The sequence below is a fragment of the Columba livia genome, chromosome 18 (assembly GCF_036013475.1).
Source record: "Columba livia isolate bColLiv1 breed racing homer chromosome 18, bColLiv1.pat.W.v2, whole genome shotgun sequence".
NCBI lineage: Eukaryota > Metazoa > Chordata > Aves > Columbiformes > Columbidae > Columba > Columba livia.
Genome location: NC_088619.1, coordinates 13303656 through 13325067, shown reverse-complemented (window position 1 = coordinate 13325067; position 21412 = coordinate 13303656). Strand labels below are relative to the sequence as shown.

The 21412-nt window shown below is 54.6% G+C and overlaps 1 protein-coding gene and 1 long non-coding RNA gene across 5 annotated transcripts in view; one reads left to right on the top strand and one right to left on the bottom strand.

Annotated features, from left to right (window-relative positions):
• Nucleotides 1–21412, bottom strand: part of TBC1D16 (TBC1 domain family member 16) — a 28457-nt gene that overhangs the window by 5617 nt on the left and 1428 nt on the right. For 2 of the 4 annotated variants that reach the window (XM_065035144.1, XM_065035143.1), the window contains exons 2-7: nt 16371–16603; nt 14788–15394; nt 2519–2716; nt 2052–2199; nt 851–1018; nt 50–198 (exon numbers count right to left, since the gene is read on the bottom strand). In XM_065035144.1, the coding sequence (XP_064891216.1) occupies nt 50–198; nt 851–1018; nt 2052–2199; nt 2519–2716; nt 14788–15394; nt 16371–16545 (1445 nt within the window). In that variant the 5' untranslated portion in view covers nt 16546–16603. Of the gene's footprint in view, nt 1–49; nt 199–850; nt 1019–2051; nt 2200–2518; nt 2717–14787; nt 15395–16370; nt 16604–17107; nt 17788–21412 lie in introns of those variants that run through there. The other 2 variants (XM_065035145.1, XM_065035146.1) reach the window with 2 other exon arrangements.
• Nucleotides 8975–11069, top strand: LOC135575786 (uncharacterized). The gene is made up of 2 exons (XR_010467102.1): nt 8975–9443; nt 10686–11069. It is a non-coding gene; the product is annotated as an uncharacterized LOC135575786 (long non-coding RNA).

The following is a 21412-nucleotide window of genomic DNA, read 5'->3' as shown; positions in this document are numbered from 1 at the left end:
CGTCAGGCCTAAGGAGAGCTGGGCAGGGAGGACGAGGTCGCGCCGTTACCTTTTCTCCTGGATCTCGAAGTATTCTTTCCTCTTCTGCAGCCTCAGGGCCTCCCTCTCTTCCGAGGTGGACTCGTAGCTGTAGTAACGCAGCAGAAAGGGCCACACCTCCCCGCGGATGGAAATATCAATCCCGCCAAAGAAAATGGCCTGGAAGAAGGAGCAAAAGTTATGACTGGTACAGTTTTAACATTCCCAAAAACAGCAACAAGAAGCTGCCCGCTACTATGCTTTGGTGGCTTTGCAGTTCTTTCCTGACAAGTGACGCCTTGATTCAAGCTCCTGCAATTTGCACATGTTTAGAGGGAAAGTGCTGGCCTTCTATTCCCAGACCAGACACAAATCGGGCTCATTTCAATGTCAATAACCCCCCCTGGAGAGGCTCTATGATTAACGTGTCGTTCTCATGTCACGGCTTAATCCCCAATCTTGGAGACACTGCATTTCACTGCAAACTTCTCTCCCAGGAACTGCACCCAGTGCTCCCCCACAAGCCCCGCGTTATTTCACACAGCACTCGCCATTTTTCTTTCTTTGATTTGCTCACGCTGCATTTTGCAGACACATCTAGCACTTGGGTTTACTAATTGCACCGGGCAGCAGAAGCCGGACGGCTCGTCCTCCTTGGGCAGGGAGACGCTCGAGCGTGGCAGCCCCACCCGCAGCCCCCACCGAGCGCTCTACGCCCGTCTGTACACTCCCAAACGCCCAGTTCTTACCGCAGCACGGAAGCAAACTCCTGCAGCCCCCTGGGCTCAGAGGGCAGGAGGGAAGGCTGGCCACGAGCAGGCGGCGCTCTCACCTTCTGCAGCTTGTACTTCTCCTCCACCTGGCCGCTGTGGTTCAGGTGCCGGAGCCAGCCCGACACGTCCAGCCGCTTGTGCGCGTTCTCCTCCGGGTGGGTTTCCGAGGACGGCAGCTTGGGGCGGCGGATGGAGAACTGCATACACGTTTTCTCGTCGGCGAGCTGCTGAACGGGGGAAAACACACAAAACACGGGAGGCAGCGGCCGGAGACAGCAGCAGAGTGTGAAACGCAGCAATCTTCAGAGCAGGGAAACCTTTCTGCGTGGTTCGCGTGGGATTGAGCACCGAGGCGCTGCACTTGGGGAGGGGTTTTTTTAATCCCAACCATTACAATAGCAAGAGTGATTAGAACCATTAAAAATCTGAGTACCACAAAACAGCTTCATCTTAAAAAAAATGGTTTCCATTCCTCCCCCGGTCTTATCCCTGACCTGGAACTGAATTAATGCTGCTTACAGCAAAACTTCACCCTGCCAGGAATGCCTGCAATAAATTACATATGATTGGCCATATACAAAGGGATTGCTGTTAGGCGAGCAGGGAACCGCGCTGCCAGGCTCTCTAAGGGCACTCATGATCCCACTGCAAGTCTGCAGCTGACATTTAATTTAAAAATCAAAGGTTGTTCAATGCAAAAAGTGAGCCCATGCGACCATAATAAGAAAAGCAGCAGGGGGCTCTGTGGGAAGGATGGAAATTTAAAAATCACTGTTTCTAATAAGCACATACAGTATCTTAAACAGATAATTAAAGAGCTCTTATCACATTTGTATGTAGATTGAACAAAATATGGCAAGATGCCTTGTCAAAACATTTTCCGGTGCAGTGTGTTACGCTTCACAAAATGGATGAAAGGCTCTGACAGGATTTCAGACCCACGGCCACAGATTTCCCAGCCTGAAGCCCCGCGCCGACCCGGCCGGGCCGGCAGAACCGCCACCGGCGAGGCTTCCGGGCTGTCCTCCCGTGTACCGCACAGGCAGACCAGGGACGGACGAGGATAACAAAGCACAAGAGAGACCTCGTGTCCGACTCGCAGTTGTGTCCTACGCGACACCAACACAGCGCAGCCTTCTGCCTGACGTGGTGACACGAACTCACCGCTCCACTTCTCCAACACGCTTCCCTGGCTAAGAACACCCGGTGTGAAACGTCGCTGGAAAACCCCCCTGTGCCGCGTGGAGCGCGCGCGGGTACCTGGTCCTTGAGGTGCGTCTCTGTGCAGTACTTCCACTGCTGGAACACCTCCGACAGTTTGTCCAGGCCACCGTGGTGAAAATGGAAGATCTTGTACTGGCTCTCCCGGCTCGCGACAACCAGCTGCCCGCAGGTGCACGCCTCGTCGCTGCGGACAAACAAGCGGGGACAGCCTGCCACCGCCGCCACGACAGCGAGGGGCCGGCGGGAGGGGCGCGTCGATGCGGGAGAGGGGAAAGGCCAACTGCAAAGACGTGCAGCACCAAGTAACCCCTAGAACAGGGCACAGCAGTAATTCTACAGCTCTGGGACTTATGGGTCCCTTCCAACTTATATTCTATGACCCTATGCCGTGGCCACAGTGAGCATTTTCCCCAAGCTCCACAGCCTGCAGGAACCATCTGCCCCAGAGCCCGGCAAACGCTGACCCAGGGCACACACAAGCGTCACACACAACAATACGTCACCTGAAGAAGAGGCGAAGGGATCTCATTTGTCCCAGGTCCACTCTGAAGACACCACAGACCTGCTCGAGGGCGAAGACTCTCTGCTGCTCGTCCCACCTGGCGCTGTGCGCCTGCGCTCGGCTCTCCGGGAGCGGGGCGCCGGTGTCCAGGCTGGAGGCAGAGCTGGTGGAGCAGGTCAGGCCGTTGTCACACGAGTCCCTGCAGACGAGAGCGTGGAGAAAGCAGCGCCAGCCGTCAGCCGGAGGACTCCGCAGCGACCGCAACAACCACAGACGCTCCGCGTTCAAAACCCTTTGTCAGAGCTCTGAAACTGGAATTCAGCGCAGGCCTAAGGAGTCAACTGACAGCCCACAGAAGAGACTAAATTCCTTTATTGAAATTAATTCCCTACTGTCCCAACGAATTATCTCGATTTTTGGTCTGTTGCTAAATCGCACACAGAACCATCGAGAGCAAACACCATTGCTCAAAACGCTGACTTTTGTGACGGCCAAATGAAGCAGCGCAACGTGGGAAGAGCGCGGGCGGCCCCGAGGAGCGGCTGGTTTGGGCCCTCGGCGCGGGACCCTGCGAACCACGATGCGTCCGGCCCAGCGACCCCTTGGGATGGAAAAGGACGGGCCATCGAAACGCATGGCTGCAGGAGCACCGGGCCAGACAGGCAGCTCCGGCAGCTCCAGAACTCCCAAAGGAACAGACTTCTCGTCCTGCAGCTCAAGCCGCCTCCTCAGCTGCTCCGCGCCCGCCGGACAGCGAGTGCGTTCACAGGGCTGCACGGGCTGCGGACTCACCTGGCAAATTCCTTTGGGACCAGTAAGATCCGAAGATATTTCCCCTGAACTTGAGTTTCCCGTTATGACTTTGCAAGTGGACCTGACAAGCCAGGACTCACGTGTATGAACTTCAGACAAATGGTTTCCGTTTGCAACCTCGAAGCTTCGGGGAGCTGAGGAGTGGGAATTACACGAGCTCTTTAACCCACCGCAAGGTAGAGAAGGTGAACCCAAGCGTTTTCCAGCACGCTCGGAGCCCAGTGCACCCCAGATAGCGATCTTAAAGAGTAAACTGAGTTTAGATGAAAAAACCCACATGCCTGCCACCAGCCCTGATCCCAAAAGAAAAATATCACTGCTTTGAGAACTGAGTGAATCTGAAACTGTGACCCCTTGATTCTTAAAAAGGCCAATACATGTGAACAATCTCAGCGCAAGCTCTGAATGGGTTCCGCTGTGAAATCAGCGTTTGCAAAACAAGGCAAGTAGCAGGTATAAAGACAGCCCCCTGCAATGCCACTTTATGCAATGTTTTCTAATCCGCTTATCTAACAATGTAGGCACTGAACGCTGAAAATCACACACTCAGCATGCATCTGCAGCACAGCACATCAGTATGCTCGCCGAGCCCCCTCCGCAGGGACAAGCCTTATTTGCAGCATCTCCCCGTGGTTCAGGTCACTGCATTCCAATGGACAGGTCTCCGGACATCCCAGTTAGTCGTGGGTTAAACTTTTAACCGAGCCCCTGCGAGCCGCCCAGTTCAACTGTAGGACTCAAAGCCTTGGTGCCCACACACATGGGAAATAGGCCCCCAGGCCCCCTTCTCCCGTTCTGCAGTGCTGTGTGTTGGTTTACTTTCAGCTAAAAGCACTTCACTGCTCTGCTCATGAAGTTCTGCTGCTCCAGTTTTTGGAAAGAGTATTAAAGCAAAGCTCACATTCAAGGCATTTGGCGGCCGAGGTCTGCAGAGGCGCCGTGGCGACATCGCTGTGTGAGCAGGGGTCGCACAACACAGCCGGACCACAGCGGGACGACAGCAGCGCTGCTGGGGAGGGCACCGGGACGCTTCAGTCCCGAGAGCAGTTGCACAGCATCACCTGCATCTTGTGAGTTTCTCCATTAAAACTGTACTGGCCTTTGTGAAAGATCAAGCATCACTTTCTAATGAAGATACAGAATATAACACTTTCCAAAACATTCAGTATCTCATGCTAGTGCAGAAGTAGGAGGAGCCCCAGCACAAGACACTTGTGCTGGACTGCTTGCCATAGGTGGCTGGTATTTATGGAGCAACACTTCACAACAGCCACGGCTGGTTACACAGGATTTTCCTGGAAGAGATGACTCAAAGCAGCTCAAAGCCCAAGCAGAGGCAACCCCTTCTCGCAGACTCGTGCAGGGATGGACTGGTCGGTGCGATGGGCTGGCTGGGGGGCCGCTGTCCCGCGGTTCCGTGGCACAGAGCCCGACGCACCCGCTCCTCGGGAGCACCACCCCAAGGGCCCGAGCACGGCCCAAAGGTACTGCCAGCGCTCTGTTTTCTGGAAACACTTCCTCGAGACCAAAGTTTGCCATTCACATTTAGCCAGCGATGTCAGGCTTGCAGACGCAGGCAGCCTGCGCGGAGCGAGCTGAAGCAAGGCGGGTAAGCGGATTTACCCTCTCTGGGCAGCAAAAAGCAGCGAGTGTCAGCACGGTGCCTGCGAGCACGCAGCCCCGGGAGGTTCCAGCGCTTCCATTGGGGTAGAAGACGGACTCTGAAAGAGACATCTGTGCAGCCCATGGCCTCTGGAACGGCTGATAAACACTCACGTTCACACAGAGCATCCCTCACACAGCGCTGCACACTTGGGCACTGCGGAAATCAAGAAAAACCACCTCACTGAGGTTAAAATTACTTTTTCGTGTATGTATTGATTGAAAAAAAAGGAAAAGATTCTAATATTTTGGACTAGTTTAAAAAATAATTTAAATATTGAGATCATTCTGTGCTTAAGTAACAACAAGTAGCATGATCAATGCTGATTTTGTGCATTTTTGGTAGTCCTGTAAATATGCACACAAGATGCACAGATGCAAGGGAAGAATTCTCCAACTCACCATCAAAGTCAGACCATTACATGTGTCAGATGAGGGATTCATGCTGGAGTGCCCTGCAGGAGCTGGGAGCCCGAGCACTGCAGGGAAATAGCTGAGGAACGTTCCAGAGAGACTCTGGGTTGTGGGATCCAGGAAAACCAAAGCGCCGGGGGTACCCAGCTCTGCTCAGCCCAACAAGCACAAGTGCCACGGTCCACGGGAATAAAAGCGAAAAACAAGGATTGAGCAAAACCTGGGGCAGGAATCCCGCAGACGTGCTCACGATGCCACTTGAGCCTTTTCCCCTTCCTGAAGTCCCACTTCTCTTTTGTCTCAAAATACATCTCGCTCTTGCTGGGCAGCAAGCCCGGGGGGATGTGTCTTCTCCAGTCCACAGTCCCCGGCTCTGCCGCCCTGGAGCTCCCTGAGCTACCGCTTGGACGAGGCATTTCCACACACCTACAGCACAAAGAGAGCCAAACCCAGGTATTGTTTCTGTTTGAGAGCCAGGGCAGGGACTTGCAGCAATTACACAGGAAGATTATTTCAGCAGCCAAGACCTAATAACTCATTTTACGACATGATGTGACAAACGTAATTGTAAGAGGGAGAGGGGCTGTGGCAGGTACCCGAGCGGCCAGCGATGCCCAGAGAGCCCCGGCCGACCCCGGCCCCGCACACCAGACACCCCCGCTCCCAGCAGCTGCTCCTGCGCGCGCCTCGCGAAGCATCGTTTACGGACAATAAGTATCATCATAATGTATGAGCATCCATGTAATGGGAATTACATGCCCCTTTTCCTCCCCAGGGGCTGGCGTTCCTCTGCTCCGCCGCTGTTCCCCACAGGCACTGACCTTCTGGGTCCCGCGTCTTTCCAGCAAGGTGAAATAGCTCATGGCGGCATCAGCCGCCTGAACGTCTGATAGATAGCTTCAAATAAATAACCCACCAGCACAAATTCAAAGCTACCCGAAATGCCTAAAAATCTAGTGAGGCGACATCGGGCGGCCGGAACGCAAATCTATTGTTCTGACAAAAAAAAGTGTCCTTGACAACATACATACATTATGAATTGTGAAACACGCTGACTTCAGTAACATATAGAAGATGTGCAGAAGAAAACAGATTGGTAATTCGGGATTTTAAAAAGTGCTGAAATATTTCTGGTTGTTCCGAGCGGCGCTGCAGGGAAGGACGGAAGGACAGAGGGACACCCGCGGGCCGGCACCAGCTTCCCGGGCGACAGGAAGCGCTGTGGTCGCACCAGCTCCTCCCGTCTGACCAGCACAGACCAGTAACCGGGGTGAGAATCACCTTACGTTCACCCTTTGGCTGAAAATATTTGGAACTTGAAGTTCCTCTGCTGCAGAGAACCCCAAAAGAACCACCTTACACTGACCTTGGTGAACAGGGACAAAGGTGTTAGATGGTCTGGGTGAAAGAACCAGAATTTGCGACATTAAACGTGAAACATCCTCATCTGGAAGTGAATCTACACGTCTGCAAACACGCATGGAAACCAATCCAACAATCCTTGTCGTTTGTGAGGAAAGCCTGTGAAAAACTGCCCAGGACGTTACAGTACAAAGTACACGGATGTCAACGTGGACTTTCCAAAAGCTCGTTCCACAGGCTTTCCATTGATCTGTTTGCTTTCAAAACATAAATTTCCCCACGTTGAACTGCACTAAATGCTGTTTAGTAGCTAATTAACTTTCTGTGCTGAAAACCTCCTGTAATTGCACTTGTTTCACCTTTTCGAGCCCGTGTCCCCCGGGGAGCCGGAGCTGTCCTGCGGCATTTGTTCTGCTCGTTTCTGTCTCGCAGGCACAGTCCGTCCTGACACCAGGCTGCCAATCACGGCTCCGGGGGTCACTGGAGACCAAATTAGGAGCACTCTGCCTCTGACAAACTTGCTTTGCTTAGCTCGCCGTAAAGGGAAAATAAATGCTTATGAGAAATAATTGTACCCTTTCATGCTCGGCGCCAGGAAGCAGATCCAACAGCGCTTCTAAAAGTCCGTGTATTATTGTTAGTCACCCTTCTTATTGTTAATGTTATTAATGATATTCAAAGAACAAGCTGTTTACACCTCCGGAGTGCTGGGATCCCTCCCTGCACAGGACAGGAGCAGCAGCGCTGCGGTTACCGGCAGCGCTTCTGTGTCCACCCTCCGACCTTGGGCTGTACCAGCAAGTTCACGGTCAGGGACGGGGCCCTGAACCCACGGCAGCGCCGCGAACACAAGCCTGGCAAATGAAACAGTTGAACACAACGGAACGAGGGACTCGAGGAAACCCGATTATGCAGCTTTGCATTCTGATAGGCATAATTGGTTTGTCCTTGAGAAATAAAGATCAAAACGATTTGCTGTGCTCTAGGGGCTCCAGCGATCCGCAGCACCCAGCCCGCCCTGCCGAGCTCACGCAGCACCGCCCCGGGCTCCAGCTCTGCTGCCGGGCCAGCGTCCCGGGTCCCCGCAGAAGAACGTGCCGCCACCACCGGGCTTTGTCGCTCCACGCTCATTCCTCCAAGTCCAAGTTCATTCCTCCGGGTCCTTGTGGCCTGAGAGATCCGAGGGGCGTTACAAAAACAGCCCCGCTCACCTCCAAAGGGTTCCCCAACTGCTGTGAACTAAACCAAAGGAAAGCAAAATAAACCGAGAATACTTGAGGCAATTATTTTGCATGTAAATGGGACGGGGAAAAAAATCAGAAGTTTGTAGTGAATTAATGTGCGTTTTGATCTGTTCTACCCAACCCAAGCCTGGCCGCGACTCCCTCAGTTAAGCGCCCAGCGATGTGTTTTTCGGGGACGGAGCTGCAGGCAGGTGGGGGCTGCGCGGGTCAGAGCCCTGCCAGGCTTTCTGCTGGCACTTCTTGTCGCAGGGGGGCAGCGGGGGCAGAATTAGCTGTTCGATGCTTATGAATCAAACACACAGAGCTCCCGAGAAGCCAAACACAACAAATCACTTAGAGCCGAGTGTGCGCTGCTCAATGATGCAAATGTTACCTTCGTCTTAAGGAAGGAAAATATTCCAAAAGCTGAATGGCAGATTTTTGCAGGCCATACAGAGAAGGGGCACTTCATGCCCAGGCTTCAGCTCATTAATAAATCAATCGAAATGCAACACTTAAAGAAAAAAATTCCTTAGATGGAAAAAGTGATTTCTCAGCAAAGCTTGGAAAAGAATGTTTGCTTTTCAGGCGATTCCAGGCTGGAAAAGGGGACCTTTCTTACCACTGTTTATTTTATATTTCAAATCAATGGATTATTTTGCCTTTTTCTTTCAGTGCTATCCATGCAAAAATAAAATTCTAGGCTAATTATGCTAATTACAATCAAGCCTTCAAAACCCCGGTCGCTTGAAACCCCTGAAGATTACCTTTGTTCTTATATTCTTGGCTCTCAGCAACGAATTGGGAATTTCAGGGGGACTTTTTCGTGCCAGCCCAAGTGAAGCAAGCCCCGGGCCCGGCGCTGCCGCTGACCCAGCGCCAGCAGAGCCACCACCGCCCCGCGGGAATGTCGCTGCTCCGCAAGACAATGCGCGGCTCCCGGGGGAGCGCTCGCTCAGTGGCGGAGGAGAGGGAGAGGAGAGCTGCCTAAGAGCGGGTTTCAGAGTTATTGTAAATGCTTAATGCTGTTATAATTGCAAGGACCGAGCCAAGACGACAGGGACTATGCAGATTTATTTGCATATACTGTTGCACTTTGAGAAGGGGCGTGCTCTTTATTTTGATCCAGTTAACGCGATTCTTCCCTCACAAAGCTGTGGATACCTGCCAGCCACCATTTATCTCCACTCTTCATTAGGATTTCTGGGCGTTACAATCGTATAAATAAGTAACAGAAGAAAGGCAAGAATATCCTGGGGAAAAGTGCTTTATTGCGCTGGCTCCCAGGGAACGCGGCCACGGGCGGGTCGGACCCGCTCCGCCACCAGACCCCGCCACCTCCGGCAGTTAAGCCGGACTCTAACACCGGCCTCTGACCCGGGCCCAGCGGAGCCCCGCGCTCCCTCGGAAATTCTGCCATTCTCTCGGACGAGCCCAGGCTGTAATATTCTTGTGAGTAATTCAGTTTCGTGGCAATGACACCAGCGAAGGACACCGGGACAGAGGCCCCCCGCCCGGCCGCACGGCGGCACTGCCCCGGGGCAACGCGCTCGGCGGGGCGGCTCTGCCGAGGGGCGGCGGGCCGGGGGGCGACTCTGCCGAGGGGCTGCTCTGCCGAGGGGCTGCTCTGCCGAGGGGCGGCGGGCCGGGGGACGGCTCTGCCGAGGGACGGCTCTGCCGAGGGGCGGCGGGCGGGGGCGGCCGGGCCCAGCTCTGCCCGCGGCCCGAGCGGGAGGGCGGGCGGGGGGACCCGGGGCGGCCCCGGGAGCGCGCGGCCCCGCCGCTGGGCACAGCCCGCCCCCTGGCGGCCGCGCCGCGCCTCCGCCCGGCCCCGCTCCCGCTCCGTCCCGGTTCCGCGGGCGTTCGGCGCTTCCCGCAGAGCCGGGGCTCCCCCCGCAGAGCCGGGGCTCCCCCGCCGCCATCCCCTCCTGGGGCACCACCCGCGCCCGGCCGCGCTGCTCCCCCGGGCTCCCGGCGCGGCAGCTCCGCCAGCTCCCGCGAGCTGTCACCGCGCTCCTCCTCAGAAACCTGGCAGCAAACCAGCGGAGGGAAAAAACAAACCTGCTGTAATTAATGTTCTTGCTGCTCAAATATTTATATAAAGCAAGATAGAGCCGTATGCCTCCGCAATCTCTTGGATCTGTCCAATCTTCCCAGCTTTGCAGCCGGTAACAACATTAAGGGATGACACGGCAGCGCCGGCGGCAAACGCCCCGCGCCAGCTTCCCGGCACAACACCCCTAAGTGCTTCCTTGGACGGTGGTTACACCGACCCCTCCGCTCCGAGAGAAGGGGGAAAATACTCTCCTTCTGCTGGAAGATGGTTTGGGGGGATGTTTCTTCCCAGGCACAGGTTTGGGGGCAAGTGGAATCAGGTGCTTCCATGTCTTATATCATAAATCATACTAGTTCAGGCAAGGCCCTGCGGAACTGGAGCCCGAACCACAGCGGGGCCCCCCACGCGCTCCTCCCCAAGGCTGAAATCATCCAAAGGAAGATAGCATGACACAAGATGCTGCAAGAAGTTACAGGAGATTTCGAAGTCTGCGACCAATTCCCCTGGTTCTAGGAATATAATCACTTCTGTTCCAACAGCAATGAATTCCCAGCCTCTTGATGACTCCAGAGCTCGTGCCAGATCACACTAATTTCAGCTCATTTCCCCCCTAATTTTGCCTCCTGTTTATCCTGCAGAGGTCTGAACAGCGCTGAGCCTTTCAGGTGAGCTGCCAAAACAACATGATGCAACACGGGCCGCGCTGTTACACCCGCTCCCGTCCCGCTGCGCCTCCGCTCCCTCCGGAGACCGTAATTGACTGATCAGCTCCCTGCGACGAGGCTCAATAACAGGATGTGCAACACATCTCTAAAAATTGCATCAACCGCGACCCCAGCGGAGCTTGTCCTTGTGCTGTGTGCTTTGCCGGGACTGCAATAGTTCTGTTATGTGAACTCATGTCTGCTGAAGAACATGAGAACTGCACCATCCTTTAGCTCCATTATGAAACGTTTCATTATTTTTATTACTGGCTGCTAAAATGATGACCTTCTTATTAAAGATGTTACCTTCTTATCAAAGATGTTTCCTTCTTGCACCGATACCCAGGACCACACTGGTCATGTTGCTCCTGCCTGTCCCTTAAAGCAAGCGCGTCTGTTCCGTCCCCTGCGGGACCGTTCACGCGGCTCCAGCCTCTGGCCAGATGTTGCCTCAAGCTCCACTCGTATGGTTCCCCCACCAAGGCTTCTCGGTCCAAATTCTGACTGTGTGGACCAATGTCCCAGGCTGAAGTTAGTGAAGGAACCAATGCCAGTGTTTATTTGTCCTCTGGCATTTTTGTATGGCGTTCGTCAGGTAACAGAGCTGCAGTTCATTACTGAAGTGAAAAGCCTTTAGCAGCCCTACCAGCTACTGCCAGGGAAAGCTCCTGTTAACCTGGCACAGAATAAAACAGCCCCAAACAAACCCCACTTACAGAGCACTAAGTGCTTCCGCAGCTGATGGGTATAGATCTGGTGTCACGGTCAGTTAAAATAACTTCAGAAGCATCAGTTGAAAGACATTATATAGGTGTCAGATGCTATTTGGTTGCCAGCGGGTAACAAAAGGCTTTTAGTTTCACTTTACTGATGGGGAAAATGGAAGCGGTGTAATTTAGCAGGGCGGCAGCAAGCCAAAGCTGGGCTTCGAGTACAGTTGTCCTGAATTAGTGCCCTTCAGACCACAGGGCAAATGTTTCCTGACAGACAGCAAACAACAGTGACAGGGGACGAAAAGAACAGAATGGGACAATTTCATTTCCAGCGTCCCTCCCTTCCTACAGAAATGCAGTCAATGACAGAGCCACCATCGCCACAGATGCTCCCCATGTGGTTCCTCCCCGCGGGAACCAGCACTGTGAGCAGCAAGAGGTCCTCGCAGTCAACAAGGACATCAAGCCCAGGAGAGCAAAGCCACCTTTCCACGAGAGACGAGCCACTATGCAGAAGTGCCGGGCTGGTCTGTAAAGAGAAGCGAGAATGTGTGCGCTGGTGCGGGGACACTCCCAGAGCCGAGCAATTGTGTGAACGGGCAAGCACGGATCGCCGCGTGGGATCCCCAGCGGCCTCGCCAACCGAGGAGCAAAAACAAAAACCATAAAACAATGGATACATTTTTATTTCCTTATGTTCTACAAGATGAGCTGTTGACTTAAAACGACTGACTGGTTGTGCAACTCAGACGCTTCCAAGCCCGTCTCCCTCCCGCTGCCCGTCCTCGGCTGCACGCAGCGGCACGGACGGCGGGTCCCTCCCGCCCCCCGCCCGGCCACCTCCTGGGGACGCGCCACGACGGGGACGGGACCCGGGACTCCCGGCCATAGGGGTATTTTGGCAAGCAGCTTGCCGAGCCCCTGAACCCATCGACCCGAGTCTACACGTACTCCCTGTTCTTCCACAACGTCACTGTTTCCCGTTTCTGACCATATGGAAGCGCACGGGCAGCAAGGCGGCCGGGCTGGAGGCCCCGCGGCGCGCTGCTGCGGCTCCTGCGGCAGCCACGGGGAGCGGCAGAGCTGTCCTCACAGCGGCTCCCAGCGCAGAGGGAAAGAACCAGAACCGTTCGCTCCTCGGTGCGGGGAGGAGGCGCTGACCGGAGGGCAGGGAGGGAAGAGCCCAAGCAATCTGCCAGCAGCGCAGACTTTGTTCACACTCCAATTCTGGCTCAGATGGGAACCAGCCAGCAGAAAAAAAACCCAACAAACGTTAAGAAATGAGGAAGCTGTTCTCATGCTTGTAGTGACTTCTGAAACAGCATCTCCCACCCCCAAATGCTGGGATGAACGCGGGAAATAAGAGAATGCTTTTTGACAAGACTTTTGCAAAGTATTCTATGAAAACTTCTGACACAAACAGTTTGTAGGATCCTGCAGATATCACACGAGGAGGTTCTATGGGGAAGAACAAACTGGCATGAAAAATGGACACATGGGACAAAAGCCCTTCAAGTCTGAGGTCCCAAACAATGAAAGGTCTGTTTTATTAATGTGCTGCAGATTAGGAGCGCTGCACACACTGTACGAGGCTTCTAGACTGATGCCACCGGAGTTAAAGAACAGTCTGCCAGGCCCAGGAGCAGCGCTCGCAAAGCCAGGCCCAGCGTTGCTGGGACCGCGAGCAAAGCCGGCAGAGGGCTCGCCCAAGCTGGGCTGCGGAACAGCAGGGAAACATCGCAGGAATTCAGAAACACGGTCGTGAAGATGCAACAAACGGTATTTCCTTCCTTCCCTGACACTTTCAGCAGCTCAGAGCCTAAGTGTTGCAAAACAGTTAAACCACAAAGCTGCTGGCCCACTTGCAGAGCCCCAAACACATTCATTAGGAATGATGTTTTTATAACGAAAAGGCCTCTCCCTAAAACTTTTTCAAGGTATGTTTCATTATATTTCTGTAGTTTCCAAAGCTGTATACTTTCCTATTAAAAGCTCTCAAAAAAGACCGTCAGACATCATATTTAGAGAGCTAAAAGGGACACTGTCGAACTGATGCTGAACACAATCTGGAAACCAAAGGCCCATCCTGGGCACCCCACGGCAGCTGCGCAACGTCCTTGTGCAACCAGAGGAGAGATGTAGTGGGATGGGATGGTCTCAGTCTCCCCCAGGCCAAACAAACCAAGTGACCTTAGCCGCTCCTCATACGGCTTCCTCTCCAAACCCTTCACCAGCTCCGTAGCCCTCTTCTGGACACGGCTGCTCACAGTGCCACGGGGGGAATGTCTGTGGTGACAGCGGCTCTGTCATGGGATGGGATGGGATGGAACAGCCACGCTGGCCTGGCCAAGGGGCTGCTCAAAGCTCTGCCCAGGCGGCCGCTGCAGAGCCTCTCCCATCCCATCTTGTCCGAGAACACTGCACTGAAATGTTTTAAAATATCCAGAGAGAGCTGAATCAGTGTGAATACTTCTTTCATAAACCTTGGTCTTACTGGCATTCTCTGGGCTTGAGATGAGCCCATAAAAAAAGAAGAAAAATCTCCTGAAATTCCAAGTCTTACTGCAGTCTGTGCATGGCTGACATGCACAAAGCACAACCCGTTTTTCCTAATGTCAGGCGTAGTTTCAAAGTTGAGCCATATCCTTAAAACCAGCCCGTGGTGCTTGATGAACACAGCGCGCCCGTCCTGCCCCACGGGAGCGAGTGACGCAGCGCACGGAGCAGAAAGCCAGGAACACCGTGAATCCACAGGAGAGCGATGCAGGTACCCCGGTCACCATCGCTCCGCCAAGGTGCCCTCCTTCCCCGGGCACTGCCATCGACATTGGTACTAAATCTCCCGGTTGGATACACAGTCGTTAATATTTCTGTGTTTTAAGTGGGACCCCGCTCTGAGCGCCAGCAAAACAAGCCGATCCAAGCAGACTTCACGTCACCAGGTGGCCGGCAGAGGGGCACCCGCGGCTCGGGGAAGCCAGACACACTTTGCTGTGGCTCTCCACAAGAAGTAACTGGCACAGCTCCTCAACAGAGCCAACGACACCAACCTTTTAAATTTAATCATGCTGCTTCCAGGGCTCACAACAGCTCACCTGAAAGACTAAATACAACAGGCCTAAAGGTTTGGGGCCAGGGTTCACTGAGCAGAAGCACGACTGGCCAGCAAACAATTTCCTGTAAGTTATACAGGTGTCTGAAGCAAGACAGGATTTTCAGCTCAATGCCACTGTGATGCTTCCCAGTTTCCTTGAGCATCTCCAAGTTCAGTAACCAGCACCCCCAGTTATTCGCCCAGTGACTAGAGCAGAGGCTGCACTCACCTGCCTTCGTTATCCAGAAACACGGAACTGCTGCTCTTCCCGAGGGCTTCGCTAATGGGGGAGAGGCAGAAGGGAGAAGAGAAGGCATCGGAATCGGAGTCCAGGGTGCTGTCCCTGCTCACGTCGTCGGCAGACAGCTCCAGGGAGCCCTCGTCCTCCCCCGGCTCCGGCCTGCAGTCCAGACCGTCCTCCGGCCCCTCCGCCGACAGCTCCGACCTGTTCTGCTCCTCCTGAGAGCTGATTGTCGAGAGGATCCCTGAGTCGCTGCGGGCGGGCTGGGGGGAGCGCCGGGGGCCGTCTGCCGCGGGGCAGCCCTGCGACAGCTTCTCCCCTTCCCACGAGGGCGAGCTGACGTAAGCCGCATCCTTCACGGGCTGTGACGCGGCCAGGACGTCTTGTCCCTTCTGCTCGGGGGGGGAGGGCTGGTGGCCGACGCCCTGAGCGTGGCGGCCGCGTTTGCGGGGAGCTTTGCGGACCGGGGAGCTCTCGGGGGTGACGTAGCGCAGGGCTTCTTCATCCTGCCGCTGAATGCGGGAGTTCGGCACCCAGGCCAGGATGAGCGTGGCTCCGAGCAGCTCGTCCTTCTCCATGTACAAGCACAAATAGCCTTCGGGAGAGCAAAGGAGCAACCGGTTACGACACAGATTTATTCTTAGGAGACTGCATGAGCCTGAAACTTGCCCTTCCCCGTCTCGCTCCGCTTCGCCACCACTACACATGGGCAAAACAAACACTCATTTACCAGGAGAGGATTCTGCAAAATGAATTGTGGAGCGCTCAACATCATTCAGTATTTATAATTTCAAGTCTGCATATGGCTTTTGAATAGTGTAAAACTCCCTCTGGCCTAAGCGGACACAGAAAGGACATGCAAATACTTCAGCTTCCTGGATGGATTACTAACCAGGAGTAAATTCTGAAATATGCTGCCACATGAAAAACTTCTATTGTTTGTTAGTTAAACAGTTTCAAGTGCCAGCTAAACATTTCTTTCTCAAGAATATTTACCTTAGGGTAGCTAAAGGGCTGCAATTCTCATACAAAGCCAAGAGAAAAGCAAGTGTTGTGCACACACGGAGGGAAGCGTCCACACAACAGAGTTTTGTGAAGCTGCGCCAGTGGCCACAGCTCTTTGATGAAAACATGAAAGAGCGCAGTAACAGATGAGAATAAAGGGACAGGGCAGTATTTATCTTCATTTACTCCAGTGCACGCAACCACAATCAGGTTTTCTTTCTTTTCCCTGTACCGATGGTGGTTGAGGCCACTCTAGCAATGGCAGTTACAAGATGACACTTGGCTCTCCCGAACAATACACGTATTTGAAAGAGCAATGGAAGTTCATGTTCTCAAACAACAAATGTCTGTCTTCTGGCAATACAAAGGGACTTAGCTAGACCAGAAGAGAAATATCAATTTTCCCACTAAAAGAAGAGCTGATGGATCAGTCTGTGGTGGTTTTCCTTAGTCCCGCCCTCCACCGGCACCTCTTCATTCTTTAGAGCCCAAGCTGTAGAATCTGATCCAAACGGCCACCCCAGCAGAGAGAAAAGGAGCGCGCGGTGTCTGCGACACCCCGTCACCTGGATGATGCTCCCCGACGGCCGGCAGCAGCGCAGGGGGATGGACGCACACATTGTTCTTCGAGTAGAGGATCTCCCCGTCCAGCGCGGAGGGTGAACTGCTGCCACCAGGGGCCAAGGTCAGCAGGTCGGAAGCTTTTGAAGAGGCACGTCGGAGGAGTCGCCCCAGAGACATCGCCGAGGAAATGTGTCCATTATCCGTCAGCTTTAATCAGGAGCCAAATCCAGAAGAGCTGCCAAGCAGGAGGAAAGGATAGCGTTAGAAGAGCACTAGAGCACCGCACGGGCCCTCCCCAGCTGCGGAGGAAGAGCTCTCCCAGCAGCTCCCACATCCACCCGCAGCTCCAGCGGGAGCCCCCACGCGCTCCGGATCCGTAACGGCACCTCTGCATTTTAAAGACGCTGAGGTACAGGATCCCAGGACATTTTTCTCTGCAACAAGGAAATACAAAGGCAGCAAAACCCCCACATTTTAATAGTAGCTGTGGGGAGGAAACAGAAAAGTAATACTTGTCACTGAAATTGCCCATTAAGGGAACAGCTCAGCGATGCAGAGCTGCCTGATGTATCGCTGTCCTGGGATGTCAAAGAGAGTCAGAGCGGAGCCAGGAGGATTCCTTCGGCACAGAAAACTGCTGAGACCGTGACATTAAACAAGGGGCTGCTGCTTCATCCGCAGTAACCACTGATCTTCAAAAAAAAACCCACAGATAAAACCAAGTTTGTCTCGTGCTTACCAATTTTTGCCATAATCCTGCTGTGCACTGGAGGTTTTGGGGTTAGGGTTATGTTTTGTTTTTTGAGCAGTGATGGTTAAATAGAGCTTTTCAAAGGTAAGCGGCAAGCACGCCCCGGTCACCAGAGCGGGCAGACTGCAACAGCAGCGGATCGCACGCCAGCTCCAGCAAACCCTTCACCTCCCGACAGGCAACTGCGGCCGCCTGTGGGGTACGACCCCCAGCTGCGCTCCGGGTAAGCCGTGTCCCCCGCCGAGACGTGCCGCGCAGCGGGGCTGCCGTGAGGAGCGAGTCCGGAGGGGTCACCCGAGCTATGAACTGCGGAGCAGACAGAGCGGGAAGAGGCGTTGATGTGCTGGAGCAGCAGGCGGGTCTGGCACAAAGCGACCCCAGCGAGAGCCCAGCGCACCCCAGGCAGAGCGGGCTCTGCCCGCGCCGTCCCGCTGGGCAGCAGACCAAGCACAGCAGCTCCTGTTCTGCCAAAAGCACACGAGGACAGGACACATCTTTTGTTCCTCCGTATTTACACGCCCTCGCTTGCAGTGAGCAGGCCGGTCTGACCTGGCACGCACCACACGCCACCGCGGTGCCGGGTCGGGGACAGCATGGAGGGACCAGCGCAGCGTGTTCCTGGTGCCCATCCCGCACACCGGAGCGCGCGGTGGGGCAGGAACCAAGCGGCAAGCAGACGGGCCCTGACTCGAGAAGCCTAAGCAAGCATCGCTAAACATTGGAGAGCTCCGATTTCTTCAAACGCAGTTTAGCGGTATCTGCAGGCAGAGGGCAGACAAACCAGCGCTTCCCAGGCGCGGAGCAAAACCTGCTGTCCTGCTTCTGACAGATTTGTACATACACAAGACTGCAAATGAGACTGCCAAGGAGTTGACAGAGCCTTCATTAAAGGACAAGCTATTGGTTTAACTGGCAATCCCTAGATTTGCCAGCTTGAATCACAGCACAAGCTGTTTCTGCGTTTCAGTCTGTGCTGGAACTCGATGGAGGGGCCTCAGCCCTGCTATGGGCTGTGCCCAACAAGGCTTTAGGGTAAGAGAATTCCTCTGCAAGCCCTTCGCACCCAGGTCTCCTTCTAGCACCAAACACAACACCTATCTTCACATCTCAGCCCCAAAAAACAAACACCAATGGAGCCATAAGTTCATTCCTGTCTGGATTGTCAAAAGCCCGGTACTGTTTCAGGCTCTGGGTGACATCTTGGAGAAAGTCAGATTTAAAGAGCAAGTCACCTTTCCTGTCATTGCACCCTGCAAGAACACAGTGAACTCTGCTGCAATCCTCCTCCCCGTCCCCAAGTTCCAGCACAACGTTTCACCGTGGCGCTGAGGGAGCGCGAAGCTGCGACGTGGAGCCACCTCTACGGCAGCAGAGCCCCCAGGCCCCGGCGCACGCAGAGGGACCCCGGCGCACGCAGAGGGACCCCGGCGCACGCAGAGGGACCCCGGCGCACGCAGAGGGACCCCGGCGCACGCAGAGGGACCCCGGCGCACGCAGAGGGACCCCGGCGCACGCAGGCTGCTCAGCTGTGCCCGACACCAGCCGGAGGGGGGATGGCCGGGCTGCGGCAGCTTTTCCTCAGAACTCTAAAACCCTGAACCTGCACACGCAAAGCGGGACGGTGGCACCGAGTGGCTGTTGAGCAGGGATTGCTTCCTCAGCCAACACCAGTGAGCCTTCCCCGCCAAGGACAGCAGATGGGGATGCACGTATTGAACAAGAGCTGGCGTGCCGTCCCACCGCAGCTCCGCGGGGCTCTCAGGAACGCGGGCGAGGTGCGGGACTTCTCTGCCAACAGAGGCAGCGTTTAATTAGCTTTTACCTAGCACAGAAAGAACAAAGCAACAGGTGAAACATCAAAAGCTGCTCCCTGGAAAGCAGGAGGAATTTAAAGGGAAATATCACTTTGATCATGCAGAACACCTGCTGCCTCCGCGCCGCGCAGGTGGACGGCGCTGCAGGGACGCACGTGTGAAACAGCAGCCAAGAGAGGAGGTGAAGAATACCATGTCCTGCCAGCACAGAAACGCGGTCTGTTGCATTTGTCTTGCGGAAGAACTATGCATCAGAAATCAGGGTTCACTACAATGCAGCAAACAAACAGCCAAATATACTGGAATATATAAAAATCATCGGCAAGCCTCAAATGGGTTTCACTGTTACCACAGGCTGGGGAATTCTGTGTAGCTTTGTCTGCAGCATTAAAGAACAGATGCAAATCACTGGACAGTTTCAGTGAGAGGACAAGAGTGATCTGGGGAAAGGAAAGAGATTGCCAAGTCTTCACACATGTGAATTGCCGCTGCCGAAAGGAAGAGCTCCTGCGCAGGACCGGAGCAGCAGCAGGGCCACGGGCCGAGGGAGGACCAGCCGGGTCAGCCCTTCAGCAGGTACTGGAACAGGCACCGCAGGGGCCGCTGCCATCGCCGGGCGTTCAGCGGCTGCAGACACAGGCAGTCGGGCCTGGCTCTGAGGGTCACCAGCCTACTCATACCACCCAAACGCCCCGAAACACAGTTTGTGACTGTGCCGCTCCCTCCCAGAATAGAGGAGTCCATGCAACACAAACCAGCGAATAACAAAAGGAGCAGGTCTGCAGGGTTTGCTCTGTTCTCAACCCTTTTCTGCGCAGGACAAGGTCTGCACGCGCAGTCCTGGCCGCCGGGACAGGGAGGCATCGCTGCTGCCCCCTGCGCGGGCTCCGGAGGGCAGGCGGAACCGTCCCAAAACCACGGCAGTGTTAAATTAGCACCATTCAAAAAACCCTGTATTTTTCATATTAATTTTCTGTTTATCCCCGATCTGAAGGGCTTCTTTTCAATGTGGCAGAGACAACCCAGCTCTCCAGAAGCTGAAGCACTGAATTAGCTGATAAGCTCTCAGTGAGTGCCAGTATTTATTAAGCACACATACATTTTCTTCTCTCGCACATCAACTGTCGCCACTGAAAATCTTTGCCACAGCTACTGAGCGTGTTCACGCAGCCCCTGGCTGCTCTCCAGTCCATGCCAGCGCTTCTCGGCTACACGAGGCTCAGAAACGCGCTGGGGAGCCGACTCCTGCGCTCACCCCCGGAGCCTCCTCACGGAGCCCGGCCAGTTCCAGCCAGCGGCATCTCAAATAACCCCGGCTGCTCGCTTCCCTTCCAAACGCCCGTCCCCTTCTCACCAACCCGTAAACAACTGAATCCTGTTTGGCTTGGCAGATCGCGCCCTCACCTTGGCAGGCGCTGCTGGACCAAATGGCGCTGCCTCCGGTCGCACGGATCCCCGTGTTCTGCGGGAGGGAACCCAGGCCCCGGCACACACAGACACCGGGGCGGCCTGAGAACACACAGGGCAACGAGGTGTCTCTCACAGATCGGTTGAGCCCACAGAGGCGTCCGGCAGCTTTGGGGAGGGCTGCAGGTGACGAGTGACACCACAGAGCACTCAGAGCCCGGCAGTGGGCCTCGGGGCTCCAGGGGAAAATTTGCTGTGCAAGAGTTTAACTGTTTTACAAGCAAAATAAGCTAAGCTACAGGGCTCTTGGTGCGAAACGCAAGACCTACAGCATGTCTAGACCCAGAGGAGAAACAAGAGCTGTCAAACATCGGCACCAAATTTAAGCATGAAACGCCTTAAGTATGAAAAAAGCAACTGACTTTTTTCTATTTTGCTGTTAATGACTCAAATCTGATTTTACATATTCCCAGAGTCACAGACTGGGGATGTCTGGACACTGCAGGAGTCCCTGTGTCCTCCTCCCCTTGGGAAGAGCAAATGCCGGGTCTGCAGCTCCGGGAGCTCCAGCACCGGGACACAGAGCGATGGAGACGGAGGACAGGAGCCCGGCACGCAGGACGCGCAGCTCTTCCCGTCCTGTGGTGGGATCTGCTGTGCCCCTCTCAGCCGGTCACTCCCTCGACCTACACTCCTCTAGGTACACGTGAGAAACCTGGTAACTAACAGCCTTCCTTTTGTGTCACAGCACCTCTGCGTTAGGGGGAAATAAAAAATGCTTTCAAAACTACCAGCTATTAGCTGGAGCTGTTGAAGACGAACTAGCCAAACCAAGGAAAAGAGTTTACTGTAGGGAGCCATTCTGAAGTTTTCCCATTTCATGGGGAGAATTATGCATGTCACCAAAAGCCTTTCATCACTGACCCACCCGCGTGGCAGCGGCACAGGAACCAGGAGCCACCGCGACGCTGAAGCCCCAACACCCGCACAGCTCCAGCTCCCACCCGCACAGCTCCAGCTCCCACCCGCACAGCTCCAGCTCCAGCTGGGGCACAGATTTCACCCAGACACA